At 35.2% G+C, this 19223-nt stretch overlaps 3 protein-coding genes across 3 annotated transcripts; 1 reads left to right on the top strand and 2 right to left on the bottom strand.

Annotated features, from left to right (window-relative positions):
- The first annotated feature begins 1591 nt into the window (after positions 1-1591).
- CRC (Plant-specific transcription factor YABBY family protein) lies at positions 1592-3195 on the top strand. The gene is made up of 7 exons (XM_086231244.1): positions 1592-1684; positions 1887-2033; positions 2343-2448; positions 2563-2611; positions 2749-2824; positions 2960-3022; positions 3151-3195. The coding sequence occupies exons 1-7, from the start codon at positions 1592-1594 to the stop codon at positions 3193-3195; spliced, it is 579 nt and encodes a 192-aa protein (XP_086087370.1).
- Positions 3196-5639: 2444 nt separating this feature from the next.
- Positions 5640-10755, bottom strand: LOC147295272 (Squamosa promoter-binding protein-like (SBP domain) transcription factor family protein). The gene is made up of 4 exons (XM_086231309.1): positions 10639-10755; positions 9034-9710; positions 8089-8225; positions 5640-6743 (listed from the first exon to the last, which is right to left on the bottom strand). The coding sequence occupies exons 2-4, from the start codon at positions 9660-9662 to the stop codon at positions 5986-5988; spliced, it is 1524 nt and encodes a 507-aa protein (XP_086087435.1). The 5' UTR covers positions 9663-9710; positions 10639-10755; the 3' UTR covers positions 5640-5985.
- Positions 10756-16984: 6229 nt separating this feature from the next.
- On the bottom strand, positions 16985-18619 carry LOC147295273 (suppressor). Its single transcript, XM_086231310.1, has one exon. It carries the CDS (start codon positions 18417-18419, stop codon positions 17349-17351), a length of 1071 nt encoding a protein of 356 aa, XP_086087436.1. The 5' UTR covers positions 18420-18619; the 3' UTR covers positions 16985-17348.
- Between the last annotated feature and the right edge of the window lie 604 nt (positions 18620-19223).

Here is a 19223-nt window from a genome sequence, read left to right on the forward strand (position 1 = left end):
TGTCATATATGTTGCCATGTTCAAGACTTCAAGTGTGTGGCATTGATATAAAGATTAAACTATTAATTGTTTAGAGAGATCTGATTAGTGTATACATTATTAAGTGTAGTATTAGTATTAGAGGCACCAACTAAATTTTTTATCCAAATTAATGTAATATTATTTCATTTATTTAATAACTAGATCTACTATAGACCTCATTTATTTATAGCAAATAAGAAACTGTCATGTTATCCTGGTAAACAAAAATTTGGATAATAGTTGGTGTCTCGATCTATTACCACTACTCGGTCTTTTATAAGTGGCTATCTAGGTGGGATTTAGATATATATATTCTATATTGTCCTTATGTTTACTTGTTATAAATACTTGTTAGTGTTAATCATATATGTAATTAAATTCAAATGTTATAAAGACATATGTAGTACTGTAACATCACTCACACCCAAAAAATGATACAAATTAATCATATCATTTGATTTTAGATAATAAGTGTAAAAGTTAAGTAAAAACAAGTAAAGAATAAATCTAGATCTAATTTACACTCAATAGCTCTAGCTATCACCTTATTCAATACAAAATGAACTTGAAGTTATTAGGTAAATTAAGAGACTCGTTGAGTATATTAAATTTTACTAGACACCTAGTCCAACCAACGCGGGACTAGCTGGTACTGCTGATCGATCAACAACTAGTTTCTTGAATATAGCAAGATTTTCTTTTTGTGAATTGTCCTATATTCCTAGCTAGAGATGCTAATAGCTAGGCAATAGGGTATATGATATATCTTTCGAATGGGCAAAGTGGCTTCTTTTGTATTGGTTCTCTGGTGGTCTTATATATTGTAACGATATATATTTTTGATGGGACATGTCCTCAATTGTGGGGCTCTTGTTAGATGAAGGGGAAATACGAAGATTTGATATATAGAATACTTTTTCTCACTTATGATGATAATCAAGCTATTCACACTAAAAAAATGAGCATCTTATTAGGTTAATTTGTCCTTATATATCTCTTTATCCATTTAAATACCCTGTTCTTGCGCTGGTTAGGGCACCAATTAATAGATGATTAGAATGACTTGTGGAAAAAAATAAAAGGACCATTATTTTGGTACAAAATTTGATTGATGAATTGGTTGAGCTTAATTTGGAAGTATCCAAGACAAAGGGGAACCAAAATCTAATTTTTCTCGAGAAAATGGGGAGATATGTATATCTTGGTCAAAATCTTTAGCAAGGTTTGTGGGCCATACGCGCAAGTGAGGTCTGCAAAGTGCTTGCACGTACAAGTACAATTAATGACCAGGGTATAGTAAGTAGTCTTTTTTTTTTTTTTGGTCAAAGAAAGGGTAGTAATTAAGAAGTCTAGATTTTCTTTTTGACGCTCGCTCGCCCTACACTGTTTCATTTCACCAGAACCATAATAAGTACCTCTATTCAGCCTTCACTTGTTATCACAAACCCCGAACTTTCATCTTACTTTACAAACCCAATAGAGCTAGCTAGCTCTGCTACGATCGAATCTAAACCACAGCTGCTTCTTCTTCTTGGTCTTGTCTTGTTCAAGCTTAGCATATTTTGTGAATATGAATCTAGAAGAGAAAGTGAGCATGGACTTGGTTCAACCATCTGAGCATCTTTGCTACGTTCGGTGCAATTTTTGCAACACCGTTCTTGCGGTACTTAAACTAAACTAAACTGAATGAAACCATGCATAATCTCTCTCTCTCTAGCTATCAACAATATATATATATAATTAAGTATCAGTATTAATTTGTTAAGTAACAGTGAAAGATATATATTTATGTTGGCGTGTTTGCGTGTGTGTGTTAATATACTGATTTGTGTAAAATTTATTGTATTGTACATGTATATATGTAGGTTGGGCTTCCATGCAAAAGGTTGCTGGACACAGTAACAGTGAAATGTGGTCACTGCAGTAACCTCTCATTTCTCAGCACCAGACCACAACCACCTCCACTGCAACCTCAATGCCTTAATGATCACCCCACCACCTTGACTCTTCAGGTAATTAATTAATTACTTTCCAAGTCGATCTCCTTCTCCACCCACATATATGATATATATACACATATACTCAAAACATATCTATATATATATATATATATACTCTCAAACATATTGCAGTAGTATCCGTCCTTCAAACTTTATATTGTGTACGTGAATATTCCTGCATTTTTCTATATATTTGGTTTATTATAGGTTAATCTAGTGTTTTAATATATATGACAAACTTGCCAGCTATAATGACTAAGAGAAGGTGTACATGTATATCCATTTTAATTAAATATCTCAATGCATGGTCATGATCATGAGAAGCAGGGGTTTTGCAATGATGCAAGAAAGGGCGGCCATTCCTCATCATCATCCTCATCAACCTCAAGCGAGCCACCTTCCCCCAAAGCACCCTTTGTTGTGAAACGTACGTATACTATAACCACATGTTTAACTTCGCTATGCATGTACTCTTGCTTCACTAATTAATTTATTAGTTATTAATTAATTATATATATATGTTCAACTAATTGTTTTGCAGCACCTGAGAAAAAACACAGACTTCCATCTGCTTACAATCGGTTCATGAAGTAAGAGGATCCAAGACCTACATCTTAAATTAATATATATTTGACGCATGCTTTTCATCTTCACATTAATACATGATCATGAATTAGCTAGTAATGTTAAGCAATATATATAATGGATGTTTTGTTTTGATATATAGAGATGAGATCCAGCGAATCAAAGCAGCAAACCCAGAGATTCCACATCGAGAAGCTTTTAGCGCTGCAGCCAAAAATGTAAGTTGTGTAATGTGCGCATAGCATAGATTTTTTATTTTTTTTTTTAAGAAGTACTACTCCAATTCATTATATATAGTTTATAATTTGAAATCTAACTATATAGCTGTGAATTAATGTTATATAATATAATAGTGGGCAAGGTACATTCCTAGTCCTTCATCAGCTGGATCATCAGATTCTGGGAGCACCAACAACGTACGTAAGACAATACCTTGTCCATCGATCTACTTTGATATGTCAAAACTTTTTTTTTTTTTTTTTTTTTTTTGTGGTTTCAAGTTCGGTTTTAATATCCCATATGCCTTCAGATTAATGCTTTCAAGGGCTCAGATTCTGCAGGAATGAATGACGTCGTTCCTATGTTCTAGCTGCCAGCACAACACCATGACATGGGACACTTGAAAATTAAGAGCTAGCTACTAGAGCACTTGATCAGCATGCATGTAATTAACTAAGTTGTTTAATCTTGTTTAAGTACTCGTGTTAGAACTCTGTCTCGGTTTTTGTATCTTAATGAACTGCATAAGATCGAACAATATCAATTAATTATTATTGTACGTTGGCATTAATGAGTACGTACTACGTACTGAGTATTAATTCTAATTTTGTAACGTGGCTCAATCCTAACTAGCCAGTAATTATTATTCATATTGCAATATCGATAATCGATGATGCATGCTTCTATTAATTACTTTTTGAATTTCAGTATTTACGTACCGTTTTCTTCTTTATGTTTGGTACTAGGGTTGAGTACTTGCCCCTTCTTTTTTGATAAAAGTTTATGATGGTGTTATTACAAGGCCTTTGCGGTTTACAGGTTGGTGGGCTTTATCCCGGCCTAGTGCGTAATGGCAAATAAGTAATTACCCAAGCTTGTTAGCAGAGCTGGACATTTGGGCCGTTAAGATTAGTAAGGCACGAGCCTAAACTTAGCCCATCCATTACTCAATCCTCATACCCATACTACCATGTTTTCTTTCCTTTATTTTAGTTATTTCCCTCTAATACGTATATATTTTTTTTACCATTTGTCTTCATTAAAATATGATAACATATTAATGGTATAAATATTTTTTTTTCTCATTTACTTTATATATAATATTAATTATTAAATTATTTATAATCTCAATATAAGTTTTATTATTAGAAAAAATTAATGGATCCGACGGTCAATTAGCTGACGTGGATGATTAATCGTGCTCTCAAAAGTCAAAAGACTCAATCAAAAGAGGTCACTAGTCACCACTGACGTCAAATAATTGCAACAAAACAATGGGGGCTGGGGGGTTGGACGCATGCGGCGCATGCTATTGCCCACAATCCACATGCAGACGGATATGCACAATGATTTTTCTTTATTTTTAAATCTAATATTTTAATTGTTGCCTCAAACACAAAGCTTTTGATTATTTAGGCCCAACTTGTAAATTGCACCCATATAAAATAAAGTAACCATGATTCCATTGAACTACACTACTCTTGTAGTCTTGTAGCTTTGGAAATAGTTTTATTCCTTCCACAGCTCATTGCATCATATACAAACAGTGGGCAGTATTGGTTGGTGGCTTCAAATTTGATGGGTGGATGAGGTGGCCACTCCACATTTTGCTTTAATTGGAAGTGATTAAGGCTCAAAGGAATCAGGACCCAAAAAAAATAAAAAAGGCTCAAAGGAATACCTAAAGAGGGAAGACTCTGCTTTTCCCTGAGGGCTTCAGCCTTGCGATATATATAAATATTGTGCTAGGCTTGGGCTGGTCACAACTTGCAGGGTGTTGAAATAATTTATAAAAGGAATAAATTAGCGGAGGATGTATGACAAGCATGGTACTTAGAAAAGAACTTAGATATCCTCTCATTTGATACCACATATAAAATATTTGTAACTTTTGGATTACTTAGCTTATTTAGTTTAGTTTTAGTTAGTTTTTTCAGGTTTTGTTCTTTTTGAATTTTTTTCTCTTAAATTCTCTTAGTTTCTAAACTCTTTTTTGTTCAAAGTGTAGTGAAAATATATTTACTATCGCTGTTTCAGTTTGCAATTTTAATTTAGCGCTTGTTGAATATTTTGTGGATGGGTTGGATTTGTGTTAGTTTTATTTTTTAATTTTGAGTGGGTTAAACTTGTATTAATTTCAATTTTTTATTGAGTATTCTAGAATGTTATTTGTAAGTTAAATTTATGTGTTAGAATGATTTTGGTTAAGATTTTAATTTGTCAGTATCTTGAAATTAAGGCACTCTTGACAACAATAAAATCAACCACCCTATAAAACAACTTTCAATGAAATCCACACAATTCTCTACATGCACTAATGTTGGTGCCTCCATTCCATTTTGCACAATGTTTTGTGCCTGCAAACTTATCCATGCCCAAATAGATAGAAAGCAAGTATAGTTTGAACACCATCGGAGTAAATAGAACCAAACGATACACTAAACATGTAGTTCAGTAACTTAAATCCTTGGATTAGCATAAAACAAATTCAATATCAAGCTTGGTTCACTTTACTACATCAAAATCCAGATAGCTTTTTTTTTCTTTTTCTTTTTTCTGTTATTTACATTCCAGAAAAGAAATGTTACTACAAATGGTATCTAAACCTTCTACCAGACTTCTATAGAAAAGCACCAATGTAGTTAGAATGTCTGATGCAGCAAATCCAACCTGCATCCACAAACCTGCACAAACATTAACTTCATTTTTCACTAAATCCTCGAGAATATACTCCATAAAGTTATATAATGCGGAAACAGAGCCAGGCATTTGCCGCATTTCATGGTTTTTATTTATTCCTAATATCTGCAACATTTATCTATATTATGTAATTCAAGTAGAGACAAGTATGCAAGGCATGATTAGATTGTCTTTACACTGATACTAGATTTTGGATAACCTTTTCAAGCAAAGAATTTGCTTTGACAAAGTTTAGTCAACTGAGCTACTTGGGTGCTGTGAAGGATGCTACACAGTTCTGTTTTTAGTCTCATGTCAATTCTTTCCACCAATTTGAACATCCACTACCAATTTACCAAAGGTCTAGATAATACATGAATTTTCAAGCTGGGAATGCATTCCCACACTCACAGGGGTGACAAAAAAAACAAGAACAGTTAGTGGAAACATTCACATTGTTGCTTGCATAGTTGCATGCCCCTCAAGCGGTTGGGAAACTGTAGAATTCCCCATTTTCCTGTTTAAATTGCAAAAAATCTCTCTCTCGTTCCACTCTGTGAAGGTGTGATGACAATTGGAGCAAATCAAAAGTTGGTCCACGTTCAGGAGAAAGACAATGCTCGGTACTCAAACAATCTGACTCGTGAAAAGGCCTATCTGTGTGAAGTTGGACTTGGAAGTCAGCTGCATGACTAGAATCAGAAATTATTACCGACTCCATCTGGTCAACTCCCATGGAGTTCATCCTACATGGGTAGAACATGTTCGGTCCACATTTTTCCATGGATGATACCCTTGAAGGCTTTTCATAAAGTTGACCAACACTGTGATGGGTACTTTGCATTATCAGGGGAATATCCACTGGGTTTCCTGCTGAATGGCCTGATAAGTTCTGTGAAGGAGCTGACAGAAGAGAGAGAGCACAACTGGGGTTTGAGGCCCCAGATGCTTTCTGAATGGTTGATGCTGAATGAAAACCAGAGCATTCATTTCCTGATGAAGGAATTCCCGAAGCATGTTGTTTCCCGAGGCCATGCAGATGGAAGAAAGATTGTGGAAGCAATTGCCTGTTTGTTATGGGTATTGAACATTGACTGTAAGTTGAACCATCTTCAGATTTGATATGTCCATACTGGTTAGCTTGTTCGTATTCTTCTGGATATAGAATGCCATCTGGAAGTAAATCTGAAAAGACAAAGGGTGTTCTCTTTGGCAGGGAAGCTCTTAGATATCCAGTGCCTGCCAAACCCATATAAAAGCAAACAGTAAAAATAATAGCTCATATCCTTCCCCAAAATTACTCCTATAGATTTCACATTCAATATTAGTTTGAGTGGTTTAAAGGGTTAATCTGGTTATTATAGGCTTATCTCAGACACATGGACCACGGATATGGATGATTAGACAGACAACATATATTCACGTGCAGAAGAAGTGCTTTGCTCATACTTCATATCAATGTCTTGAGAATTATATTTTGCACACAATTTTAATCATTAATGCCAATTAGTGTGTATGAAGTGGATTGTAGTGGTCTTTATTTCTTCTCTTCAGAAGTTCCAAAATCAACTTTATAAAAGTCCATGACTAGAGATAATTAAAAGGACCTCTATAGGTGGCTGATGTGGCCACTCCCTTTAGCTTTGATAGATGGAAAGTTCTTTTTGAAAACAACAAATTATAGGTAGAACATGGCCTGGTCAGAAGATTCAAATATAGTGGACTAAAGAATACCATAAAGTTATCTGCTCTTATCGCTAAGTTCGAGCCACAGAAAAACTCAAGCAGCAAGGTCTGTTCCACCAAAATATTCATAAAAATATATGCCCCATATTTGGTCCTAGCATCTTGCAATCTTAGAAAAACTTATCCCCTTTCATTCTTTAGCATTTTTTACTCTCTTTCAATGAGAAATCATTAAAGAAAACATGATATTCCTACGAACTCATTACAAGATGAACAATGGCAATGTGCCAATACCTTAAACATGCTCCCTACTGTATTTGATAGTCTTCAGAAAGTAACACAAGAAAATGGATAAAGCTGTTTAGTCCTTATGACACAAGTTATATGGGTCATTTTTAAGTTTTTCCTTTTTCTAACTGCAAGATGGAGTTGCAGGTTCATAGATTACCACAAGAAAAGATAAAAAGGGAAAGAAATAAATCTGAACTGTAAGAAAAGTTTTCCACAGTTAACAGTGTACACTTTAACTACCAGAATAATACTTGACAAAACAAAACCATAATGTTGAAAGTCGTTCACGACAAAACAAAGGGAACATGCATCATGAGAAGATTATCAACACTTAGCAAATTAGTGTAAAAGGTAAGTAATACATAAACAAGAGTAAAGTACACATCATTTATATAATCTAATGGCAATAAAATAAAAACATTAAAAGAAATCTAGGTGAGTACAACAGTGTACGTTTTTATTTTTTATTTTTTCAGTGTTTAACCAGCATTATAGTACAACAGTGTAAGTTTTTATTTTTTATTTTTTCTAAAGATAAATTTTGGGTGTGTTGGGGTGAGGCATATCACAAGCAGACTGGATATATGGGAGTGTTCATGAATCATACCTTGATATGACTGAAGAAACTTATGTGGTTTACAATTGGGGGCATCTAGTTGAGACTTCCTTCGGCGTTCATTGTGGCCAGCAAGGCGTCTACGACAACTGCGCTTAACATCATCAAATTCAGCCAGCAGATGAAACCTAATCACAGAAAAGATATCATTGTTCAGTTATTGCAATTAAGCACTATAGCAGAGCTTGGGTGAATATAGATCTTTAAACTATATATAAAAATAAAGAGGATATTCAATAGGTTCAATGTTCATCTGTCGGATGTTGAATAAAAACCATGTCAAAGTTGAGGAACTAGCATTAGAGCAAATAAAACTACTTGAATTTTCTCAAGCCCAAAACCTCATTTAGTTCATATCACTCAGAAAAAATCCTACACAAATTAAGATTAAAGAGCGTCATATTTGGAGTGAGAAAAAAAAATCACTGTCCAGTCCATTCAGTTCACTTAAGCTTTATTTGAGTATCACAAAGGTATAGAAAAAGAAACAAAAACGCATGGAATCTTATAAAGGTTTTATAGTTGAGATTGGAGTTGAAGTTGTAAAGATACATATTTCTTACAATTTTTCAGCCACCAAATAGAATGTAAAAGGGAATCCATCTCACACCATGCGCATGGTATCCTAATATGTTCCAAATCCTAGGAGCAAATATTTAAGTGGAGTGCTGAGTCTGCAACACAACTTTCCTTGTGCCCTGTTAAGGTGCCTAACTTTCTTAAAAAAAAAAAAGGTGGGAGTTCCGGCCAAAAAAAAGGGGGTTGGGTGTGGTAGATGCGATGCCCCCTTTTCACATTTCTTATCTCTTTCTTGTCACTTTTATTCCTCAGGCTCAACAAAGAAATTCATTACTTAACTACAGAAAATTAAGAACAGGCAAAGCAAAGTGAAGGCAGAAGGAGAGTTTAGAAAACAAAAAGAAAGAACACCCGAACCTGCTACACTGCTGACAAAATCTCTGTTCGATGCCATTCACAATAACTTTGGCAGTCTTGGAGTGAACATCACAAACTCTATGCCTCTTGTGGTAATCCTTTGAGGAGCTAAGGTCCTTGTGACAACCATGAACTTGGCATGTGGGATTGTGAGAGTATGAACGCCTTGTGCGAGCTCTCTTTGAACTCTCTTTCAGATGTTGACGATTCGATTCATCTTTGATATCAGCCAACCTCCCTAGCTTCAAAGCAATTAGTGGTGAGTCCTGGCTGTTAGATTCAGTCACCGGACTCGAAAACTTAGACCAAGATTCCCCTTCACCCAAAGATGAACTTGAAGTAATCAAACAAGAAGGAGAAGCTACAGTAACATTACTAGAATCATTACCAACCACACCACTCAAGATTTCCACTCCTTTGTTACAATGAAAAGGCTTTCTCACTGTGTCAGGCAATCCCAATTCCATGAACTCCATGCTTTCAACCGATTCTTTATCGAAATTAAAGCAAGTTTTGTTATCCCATTCTAGCAATGCTTTTTTACTTCTTGGAAATGCATCAATTGGTATATCAATTTCATCAAAAAACAAAGATCCTTTCCCTTCTGAACCGAAACTCCAAGACTCCATAAGTAGAACAGAGTTTGAGCCAAAGGAATTATGCAGTTATGTTAATGCCTACCACAATCCACAGAAATCAAAGTAAATTTCCATTTTCAAAGAAATCAGAGGAATAGGGAATGCAAATAAATACATGTTGCGTTCATGGAAACAAATAAACACAGGGAAGTAAATAAAATTACAACCATTGTGGAAACAAAATATGAAAATAAAATCAGTAACATCAACAATCAAAAAATTATAAATGCCCCAAAACTAAAACAAGGACGCTGCATGGAATTAAACAAACGTTACAAACCCATATCGTAAAAAGACAAAATCATAGCTCCACTAGCTAAGTAGCCCAAGAAATCGTGCTTTGTTTGGTTGCTGAGAAACCAGAGGAACAGGATAAAAAAGTAAAGTTGATTGCTTGGACACACAAAAAAAAAAAAAAAGGAAGAAGGAGAAAACTGAGCAGAGGAAAATGCATAGCTCCAGCCTCCAGAGGTTTACTCCATTTTTGTTTTCGTCGGTTTCCTCAGCAACCAAACATAGCCTCACGTGGAATTTCTACACCAACTCGGCTACAGAGTATAGACGGAGGAACACAAACGAAAATATACCCAGATAGAATCAGATATTCCAGCGACTTTTATATTTGAAATCCCAGGAAAGAGACTAAAATGTTTTGAAATTCAAACTGTGCTAAGAAAAAGCTTAGAGGAAGAAGAAGAAGCAGATAAAATATCATACTATAAAACAAGCAAAAAAGAAAGAAAATAAAATACCCATTTCAAGAAATAAGTTAAAACCCATTGACATGTATAGGCGTATTTGGGTACTGAAAACGTTACGGGATAAACATGGCTGTTAAAAGATTCACAAATTTTCACCTCGTTTCTTACGGTTTCTGGGGAACCAAACAGAATATACAACGGAGAAAGACAGCTCAAAAAAAAAAAAGAGTGAGAATGAAAGATGGGTGGGAGTGGTTTTTGCATACCAGATGAAACAATGAAGGCACTGAGCGGGAGAGAGAGAGAGAGAGAGAGAGAGTTTTTCTTTTCAGGTTTATGGTGGTGAGGTCGAAGCTGATACACTACTGGGAGTCAACATGATTTCCACGACTCCGTCCAAAAGCATGTCGAGGTCTTTTGTAGCTTTTAAGAATTGAAAATTGGAAATGTGAAATTCCATTTCTGTACACGTCTCTTTCTTCTTATTACAGGGACAAAGTGGACGATTTGCTTCTTCTAGGCTCTAGCTGCTTCCTTCTCCAAACAAATGGGTTGAGTTGATTTGATTAAAGTCTTTAAGATAATTAACTCATTCACTGTGTCACCAGTCACCAGTCACCACAACTTTGGGTTTTGATTTTGACTTAGTTTCCTTCATAATTGATAAATCCCTACCTATCTTGTGTTTTTGGTAAGATTTTTCATTATTATTAAATTTAGACAAAAACAAAACATTATCATATAATCTAGTATTATTATAATTTGTCCCTGTCTTATTATAATCATATAATCTAGTATTATTATAATTTAACAATCCAAAGTCTTCTCTGAAAATCATCAGCCTAAGGAATCGATTCCAATTCTTCCGATAACGTATTAAAATGCGGCCATTATAACTATGATCTTGATCCCATTTTAAGTAATTAATTGGGTTATGCGTTGATGCCATTTATAATAACTTATGTTTTTCTTCCAAAAGTGCTAATTAAATTTAACTTTTGAATTTTCAAGCAGGACTTAGGACTTAAAGTATTATAGCCATTTGCCATAGCCATCTTCCCCAATAAACCCATTTGCCATTCAGTCCCAACTTAACCTATATATGAAGATGATTCTTGGGGCAATGGGCTTTTACTGAAACACCATTTTGGGTTCTTAATTTAAGTGCCGTGACAATACCTGCAGCTCTTTTGTCCTATCTTAAGAGTGGCTGCTCTATGATACAAGTGTTGCTTTTCGTTTGTCTTTTAGTTTCTTGCTTTTGTTTGCAAGTTGGTGCCCCTATGAAGTTTCAACTTTCAAGTAATTATGCAACTATAAATCAATTCGTTTCCTTTTGTATATAAATGATGTGGAAAATTAATTATGACATCTCAAATATTCGAATTAACATGAAGTTGGAGCACAATATTAGAACATCCAAACATTGTGTAGGCATTGTTGGCATGTGGATGTATGGTGGCTAGCTCATTCATCTATAAGTTTGCGAGCCATCTGGTCGGTGACTTTCTGAATGTTGCCAAGCATGCCTTGCTATATTTGTGCAACTAGTGGTTCTTTGTTAATAATGATGAGGGACATTTTAATGGGTCACAATTAAAGATTTGTATCATTTGTTGATTGATAAAAAAACTGTGATTAAACGTGTGAAGATGTACAATTTGATGAAAATAATATTATATATTACATGTATATCACTATTTTGATAGTGAATACAGTTTATCTATACAAATAATTTTTACCCATGTTAAATAAACGATGCACATATTGTAGTAAGATGTGATATATCTCATATTTGTTAAATTCATTATTGCTGAAATTGTTGGGTAGGCTGGTTACTTTGGTATATGCTGCAAGCTAGAACAAGGTACCCTTTAGTCTATTTTATGAGCACATGAAATGAAGCATACCAAGATCGTGAGTTCATCAACTGATCACATGACTTGCTGGAAGCTTGTAATAGGAGAAGGGTATATCGGTCAAAAAAGAATTAAATGAAGCGTTAAAAAGAAAGAAAATAGGAATTATAGGATATGTTGTGGATGGACAGGTGATCGAGAAGAGCCCTGTATGCCATTTGTAGGGATTGGTGGGCTTACGCGTGTCCATTATAGTCTGGAAAAAGCTGAATATAGGTGGGAGGAGTGAGCTGCTGAGTACTGTCCTGCAGCTGCTAGTCTGCTCTGCTAGGTCACACCGTTCTGGAGCCAGTTGTCCATTTTCATTACCTGCTTCTCATTCAAAAACACCAAGCCACAAAGCCCTTGAGGATTTTCTTTTTTTTTTTGTATTATATTTATAGTGCATTCATTATCTTTTAACTTTAATCCCTCAAATATATTGGAAAATTCCCAATTTTTTTTTTTTATATATATTGGATCAAGATTCTGGTATATATTCTAAAAAAAAAAAAAAGGGCTTACTTTTTAGAGTTTAACGTTAGGCAGTGATGGATACCGACTTTTTTTCATGCATTTTTGTATGTGAAAATTGAGGGAGGCCTTGTGGCACCAACCACAAAGGTGCACACCCATTGGCATTGCAGTGCAACATTTGAGGATGTGTATATAATTTCGTTGTGGAAAAAACTTGAAAAAAAAAAAAAAAAAAAGCTGGTGTTGCGGAGACAAACAAGTAGTGAACATTTGTGATGCCACACAATATTTGGTATACAATTGTACACAACATACCCAACCCACATTCTATGAATCCAAGTGCTTTGGATTTGGGTGCGTGTGTAGGCCCACAGGCCAGAGGAAGGATGACCTCAGCCCAACTCCTTTGGCATCAGGCTGGGCCTCAGCCCAAATGGTAAACCTGTTCTTCATCTACATCCAGGATTTGTTTCAACAAAAAACAAAAATCCACCTGCCCATGGCTATAAGCCTATAACATTTATTTTCTTTTTACATGGGTTTTACTGTTTACACACAAAAAAAGGATAATTTTCATAATAGATAGGGCTCATAGTTGTAGGCTCATATACCCAAATTGCCTTCTTACTCAACATACACTCACATGCACACAATCATTTCATATAAAAAAAAGTGCAAACAAAGAAAGCAACTTAATGTTACCATGGAAAATCCTTGAAGCCATGCTCATAAGAAGATTTGAAGAAATAAGTCAAGATTTTAATATTTTTCCTCCAATTCCTCCACAATGTGAAGATCTCACTCTGGTGTGTGTGTGTGTGTGTGTGACAGGAATATGTGTTGTGTGTGTGACAGAAATGTGTGTGTGTTAGTAGCTTGTTAATCAAACATTTCACAAAGAAGGAGCTAGCATAGCAAGGGAAGGATCACCAAGATGCAAAATTGAAAAGTATAGCTTGTGTATCCAACAATAGTTACATGTATAGCTTTTAACAATGGCCATACAGTTTTTCTGGGACTTGTCTGATTTAACCAATATTGCCATGTCCATAAGTAGCAGACAAGATTGAGGGCATTTAAATGTTACACTTGGACTTGGTTGTCATATTTAATTTCATACCTGATATAATGTTTACAGTTGCCATGTCCCATTCACAACTCACAAGTCATATACACTACTAGGCAAGCTCAGCTCAGTGCTCACAGAGTTCATCTTGATCTGATTTCTGCTTCAATTAATTCTGTTCCCCGACTTGAGGACAACCTATAAATTGTTTGATCCTCAATTCCCTCTATCTAGTCCAAGAGACTAGCTTGGTCATCACTTTGAGTCTTTGAGGACTCATGATTAATGTGTGCTTAATTGTAACTTGTTAATTACAATCATGCCTTCCATTATATTATGTTTGACTATGGATGGATGGATCGATATCAAGACATACATATAGATATATATATATATATATATATCTAGCTGGCTTAATTTGAACATTGATAGGAGTCCGAGAGGAACCTCCCACATGTCGAAATAAATTAAGAAGGTTGTTGTCTCTGCTTTAACTTACCAGCCAGATGTGGTGGCACAACACAAAGTCAAAGGCATCTTTGAAATTTCCAGTGCAAATGGTTCTTATTAGGATTAAGTTTGCTGGTTTATATGGCATTAATCTGAGTTATGAGGTGTTGATTTCAGTGATTTCTGCTATGGAATTTCAGGGCTGATGCTTGTTGTTCTGTCCATGCCTGTGCATGCTTCCTAACATTACCCCTTATGTTAATTTAGTTGTCTTTGGTTTTTAAACTGCTACCCTGTGTTAAATGCTGGTTGAATTTGTGAGTGAAACACAATTTAGCCTTGAGTGTGTGTCTGGTGGTAAGTGAAAAGGAATACATTCTGAGAAATTCTTGCATACAATGTACTAGATAATACTCTTTTTATAATAATTGATTACGTGATTAGAACATGCAGATGTGATTGCGAGAGAAACATTATATATATATATATATTGTATGCAAAAATTTCCCCCAACCCAAAAAAATAAAAAAGGTTTATGCCTTATGGGACCTTTAATATGTGATGTGGGTATGGGTGTTGAAGAAGTGGCGCCAACTGAGTCGATTTGATTACTTGGGGTAGCGCAATTATAGTGAAGGGTTACTGGGAAGCTTGAGTTCTTCACTTTGGCAGATAGCTTTTATAAAAGAAAGTAGAATTGAATTTGATTGTCCACCGGGAAAAGCAGGGCATCTCTCTCTCTCTCTCTCTCTCTCTCTCTCTAAGGGATAGGGTCAGGGTATGTGGTGTGGGGATGAAACTAAACTTTACTTGGGTCACAACTCACAAAATTAACATCTCCATTAAATTTTTGGAGTAGGTAATAAGTAATTGGTCCCTCCACGCACTCTGGTAGTTACATGCTCTGGTCGTTGGCGCTTTTGGTGCCCCATGCATTCATTCCCCCAACCTATTTCAATCATCATATATAGGCTTTTTCGTTGCCATGCATGCATCATGCCTTTTTTTTTTTTTATCAGTGTCATTAACTCTTTTTCTTAAAGGCTATCCAAAACCAAAAGGATCATCATCATCATCATCATCATCATCGATCCATCGATCCACCTCCAATTTTTATATAATTCTTCTTCAACATGCGTACTGGTCACGCATATAAGCAGCCTCCAAATTTGGCAACTCATGAATCATGCATTTCATATATATATATATATATATATATATATATATATGGCTTAATTAAATGTCTTCCAACTTTTAGTTAAGTAATTGTAGCTAGCTAGGCACATCAGTTGATCGATGAGAGTCTGTTAAAGGCCAATTAATTCACCATATTTGTTTTGGTGAAGATGGAGACCCATCCTTGTGCAAAGCGACAATACCATGCCCAACATCATCAATGTCAGTTGACTACCTTGCTATGCATACATATATGGTGTTTGTTTTGTAGCTAGGGACTAGGGAGAGCTAGCTGCTCTTAAATCTTAATAGGCAACGTTATCGTTTTTGGGTCTTACATTAATTTTGTGGATGTACTTGCTCTTGCCTCAATACATACCTGGAGAAAAGGAAAATTTTTGGTTTCATTAATTACTCTGAATCAAAGTCTTCACAAGTTGGGGGTTAGCTTTATCTTCGAAATGACGTAATTAATTTGGCCTTTTCTAACTAGAATCTAGATATTAATGGAGAAAACAGAATAAAGGCTTAACTAATTGTGTTTCTATTGTTGATCATTTGATTAGACATCAATATCTATATCTTAGATTCTTAATCAATTTTAGGTTAGCCTGTCAAAAGGTTGATTAAGAATATCCATTGAAATAATCTGTCTGTACGGATCTAGAGAGAGATAAATTTTCATTTCATTTTTGTTCTTCAGAAATATAGGATAAACAAGGATAAAATGAGTCACCCACCAAACCATATATATCCCATTACATACTTGCATGCAGCTGAGAACGTCCCATAAAATTATTAATTAATGTATTAAACATGATTGCGCTCGTTAATTGTCCAAAGTCATGAAAAGTAAGACATCACGCACTTCACATGCTGTGATCATCATATATATATATGGAGCTAAATTTCACTTTTGGATTTGGTTCACGTAGTTTAGGTCAAAATCTATTATGGTGTATGTAGTTTCAATTATTCTAATTTTAATTATGTATTTTATAAATTGATACAATTTATGGATATGTTAGCATTTTCGTCTATTAATTCATTAAAATTGTCATTGAATCGCTAAATAGTTTGTAAAGTACATGACAAAAACGCAACGAATTTGATAATTTAACGAACAAAAATGCTAATGTGTCCTTAAATTGCAACAATTTATAAAATACAGAACCAAAATCAGAACAATTGAAACTATAAGAATCAAAATAGAATGTAGCCAAAACTACAAGAATCGGCCAAAAGTGAAATTTAACCATTATAGTGCCTTAATTTGTTTATCCGTCCGTTAATCTTGTGCAAAATTTCATATGATTTGATCATGGCAGAAATGGCACGGCACCATCTAATTTTGTTTATGAGTATAACATTTTTGAATTAATTAGGATCGAGCATTTTAGGTTTTAATCTTAGTATTTAAAGTTATAATGATATAACAATTAAATGAAACCATTTTAGAAACAAAGTACAATATCAGTAATATATATAGCAAAAGATCTGATTTTCCAGCACTCCATGACATGGTGAGCGAGTAGTGAACATTCCTCATATATATATGTAGAGCTCCAAAAGTAATTAAAGCAAAAGACAAACAAACATTCCAAACTGTACATATACAGAGAAAAACAATATTGGAAAGATTAACTTTCAGACAGAAGATAAGAGATATAAAAACCAAAATCTAGGGAATTTAGGTGCTTTAATTAATATCTTATTCAAAAATTGTTTTAAAAATTTTCTTATTAATTCCATCTACAAACACCGTAGAGAAAAAAAAAAAAACAATTTTCAAAAAAGATATCAAACCGGCCAAGACCTTATTTCCTTGTCGACCACATATCCATATCCATATTCTAACATAAATGTAATACTAAGATATGTCACATAGAAATCGATTACTGTCACACAGCTATGAGGCATTGGAAATTGGGGTTCCCCTGATGTTCTTGATGCTATCCACGTTGGTGGTTTCATACACAGGCAGGCCGCTTGAGTAATAACCCAAGTCATAGTTCTGCAACTCAAACAGATCAGAGCTTGAATCACTCTCTGCTCCTTCATCATCATCATCAATGTTGAACCGATTTTTGAATCCCTTGTTATCCTCTGAATTAGAAGGAACATATTTGTACTTGTCTGGCAAGCCATGAACCTTGTATTTGAATTTGTCATGATCATCCAACCAAGACAGGTCTCTGCAGGTTGACCTTTTCTCATCCATGACCTGATCATAATATTGCAAGGCTGAAGATTTGACATGGCCCCCATTAGAGGTCTTTGACAAAGCAGAGACCAGTTGCAGCTGTTGAGGCTTGTGATCTGAATTATTATAGCTTGTGAAGTCTCTGTAGCTCTTTGAGGTTGGTGTGAGTGCATGATTACTATAAGGAGGAGGAGTTCTGAACCCTGTAGAGCTTGAAGAAGAACGCATGGACTTGGGATCCCCAGCAGTAGTACTGGATGTGCTTCGAAAATGACTAATGCTGCTCCGCCTTCTCCGCCTTCCTCCACCACTTGGGCTGTCGTCGTCGAGGTCTTTCATAGACTGTGTGGTGGTGGTGGACTTTGATTTCTTCTTGGAACCCGACTGGCTGAAAAGAGAGTTCAAGAAGCTAGCCAGCCTCCCACCTGGAGAGCTTGGCTGCAACTTGTATTTGATTTTTTGTTTGATATTTTGTTTTTGATCGAGCACAACGTGAGGATGAGACTGCACGTGAGGAAGCACGCCTCTAATTGGCACAACGTCCAGGCTAATCCTACCTCTTCTTGGCCTCTCGTCTTTCATCATCTTCTGTGTCGAAAACGTACTGTTATTATTGTTGTTGTGGGTGCAGCTGCTGGGAGCTAATTCGTTGTATCCGGAGAAATACCGCGCAGCCTCAAACACGTCCAGCTCGCCGGAATCGTTCCTTCCGTGGAACGATTTCTTGTGTATCTTGTCGGCTGGGTCTGAGACTGAGAGTCCTGTACTCATGGACATGCTTCAATGCTTGATGATCAATCACAACCTCTAATATTAAGTATTATGTGTTTATGCAACCAACTTGTTTCAATAAATGTCACTGCTGTGGAACCTATTTAAGGGGATACAAGTTGGGGGGATAGAGATGGTACCATAAAATATGGTTTTGTGAGATTGTGGAGAGATTGATGGGTTCGAAATCATTGCTAGTAGTGGGAACTTCGCTTTAAAATAATCATCAATTGCGTTGTCTATATCTATATTATAGGGTAACGCTGTTCTTACTCTTCCCTTACATTTCAATACTTCTTATTTTAAGAATTTTTTAAAAAATAGGGAAACTTTACTTTTGGTCAATGTAGTTTGGGTTAAGTTTCATTTAAATTACTGTAGTATTAATTAATTGTTCTTATTTTAGTTCATGTAGCTTATAAATTGTTGCAATTTAAGGACACGTTAGCATTTTCGTTCATTAGATCATCAAATTTGTTGCGTTTTTTGTCATATACTTTACGTCAAGTTAGCCTTAAAAATAATAAATTATTAATTGATAATAATTTGAGAATGCAAATATATAGAGACTATACGATGGAGGGTGTTTTTGGAAGAGTGCCACATGATGTGAATTTGTGCTTTAGTAATAGATCGAAGAGAGTGGGGTATAACTAGTAGAAAGGAAACAAAGCTTTAATTCTATCCTAGCTTCTCTCTCAGGCTGTAAAATTAATCAAATGAACCAGAGGTTTAAGTAGTAGTGATGGGGATGGTGGGGGAGGGCAAAGAGCTGTGCTTCATTGGATTCTAGGGCTTCTGAATTTCGAA

Source organism: Dryas octopetala, chromosome 2 (assembly GCF_963921425.1).
Source record: "Dryas octopetala chromosome 2, drDryOcto1.1, whole genome shotgun sequence".
Taxonomy (NCBI): Eukaryota; Viridiplantae; Streptophyta; class Magnoliopsida; order Rosales; family Rosaceae; genus Dryas; species Dryas octopetala.

What these genes read in the sequence shown, in the direction of transcription:
- LOC147295273 (XM_086231310.1), bottom strand. Translation starts at nt 18,419, where the DNA reads ATGTCCATGAGTACAGGACTCTCAGTCTCAGACCCAGCCGACAAGATA.
- LOC147295272 (XM_086231309.1), bottom strand. Translation starts at nt 9,662, where the DNA reads ATGGAGTCTTGGAGTTTCGGTTCAGAAGGGAAAGGATCTTTGTTTTTT. An exon ending in TTTTGTCAGCAGTGTAGCAG is followed by an intron (nt 8,226 to 9,033) that starts GTTCGGGTGTTC and finishes TTCTGTGATTAG; the next exon opens with GTTTCATCTGCTGGCTGAAT. An exon ending in GTTTCTTCAGTCATATCAAG is followed by an intron (nt 6,744 to 8,088) that starts GTATGATTCATG and finishes TGGGTTTGGCAG; the next exon opens with GCACTGGATATCTAAGAGCT.
- CRC (XM_086231244.1), top strand. Translation starts at nt 1,592, where the DNA reads ATGAATCTAGAAGAGAAAGTGAGCATGGACTTGGTTCAACCATCTGAG. An exon ending in CCACCACCTTGACTCTTCAG is followed by an intron (nt 2,034 to 2,342) that starts GTAATTAATTAA and finishes CATGATCATGAG; the next exon opens with AAGCAGGGGTTTTGCAATGA. An exon ending in ATTCTGGGAGCACCAACAAC is followed by an intron (nt 3,023 to 3,150) that starts GTACGTAAGACA and finishes AATGCTTTCAAG; the next exon opens with GGCTCAGATTCTGCAGGAAT.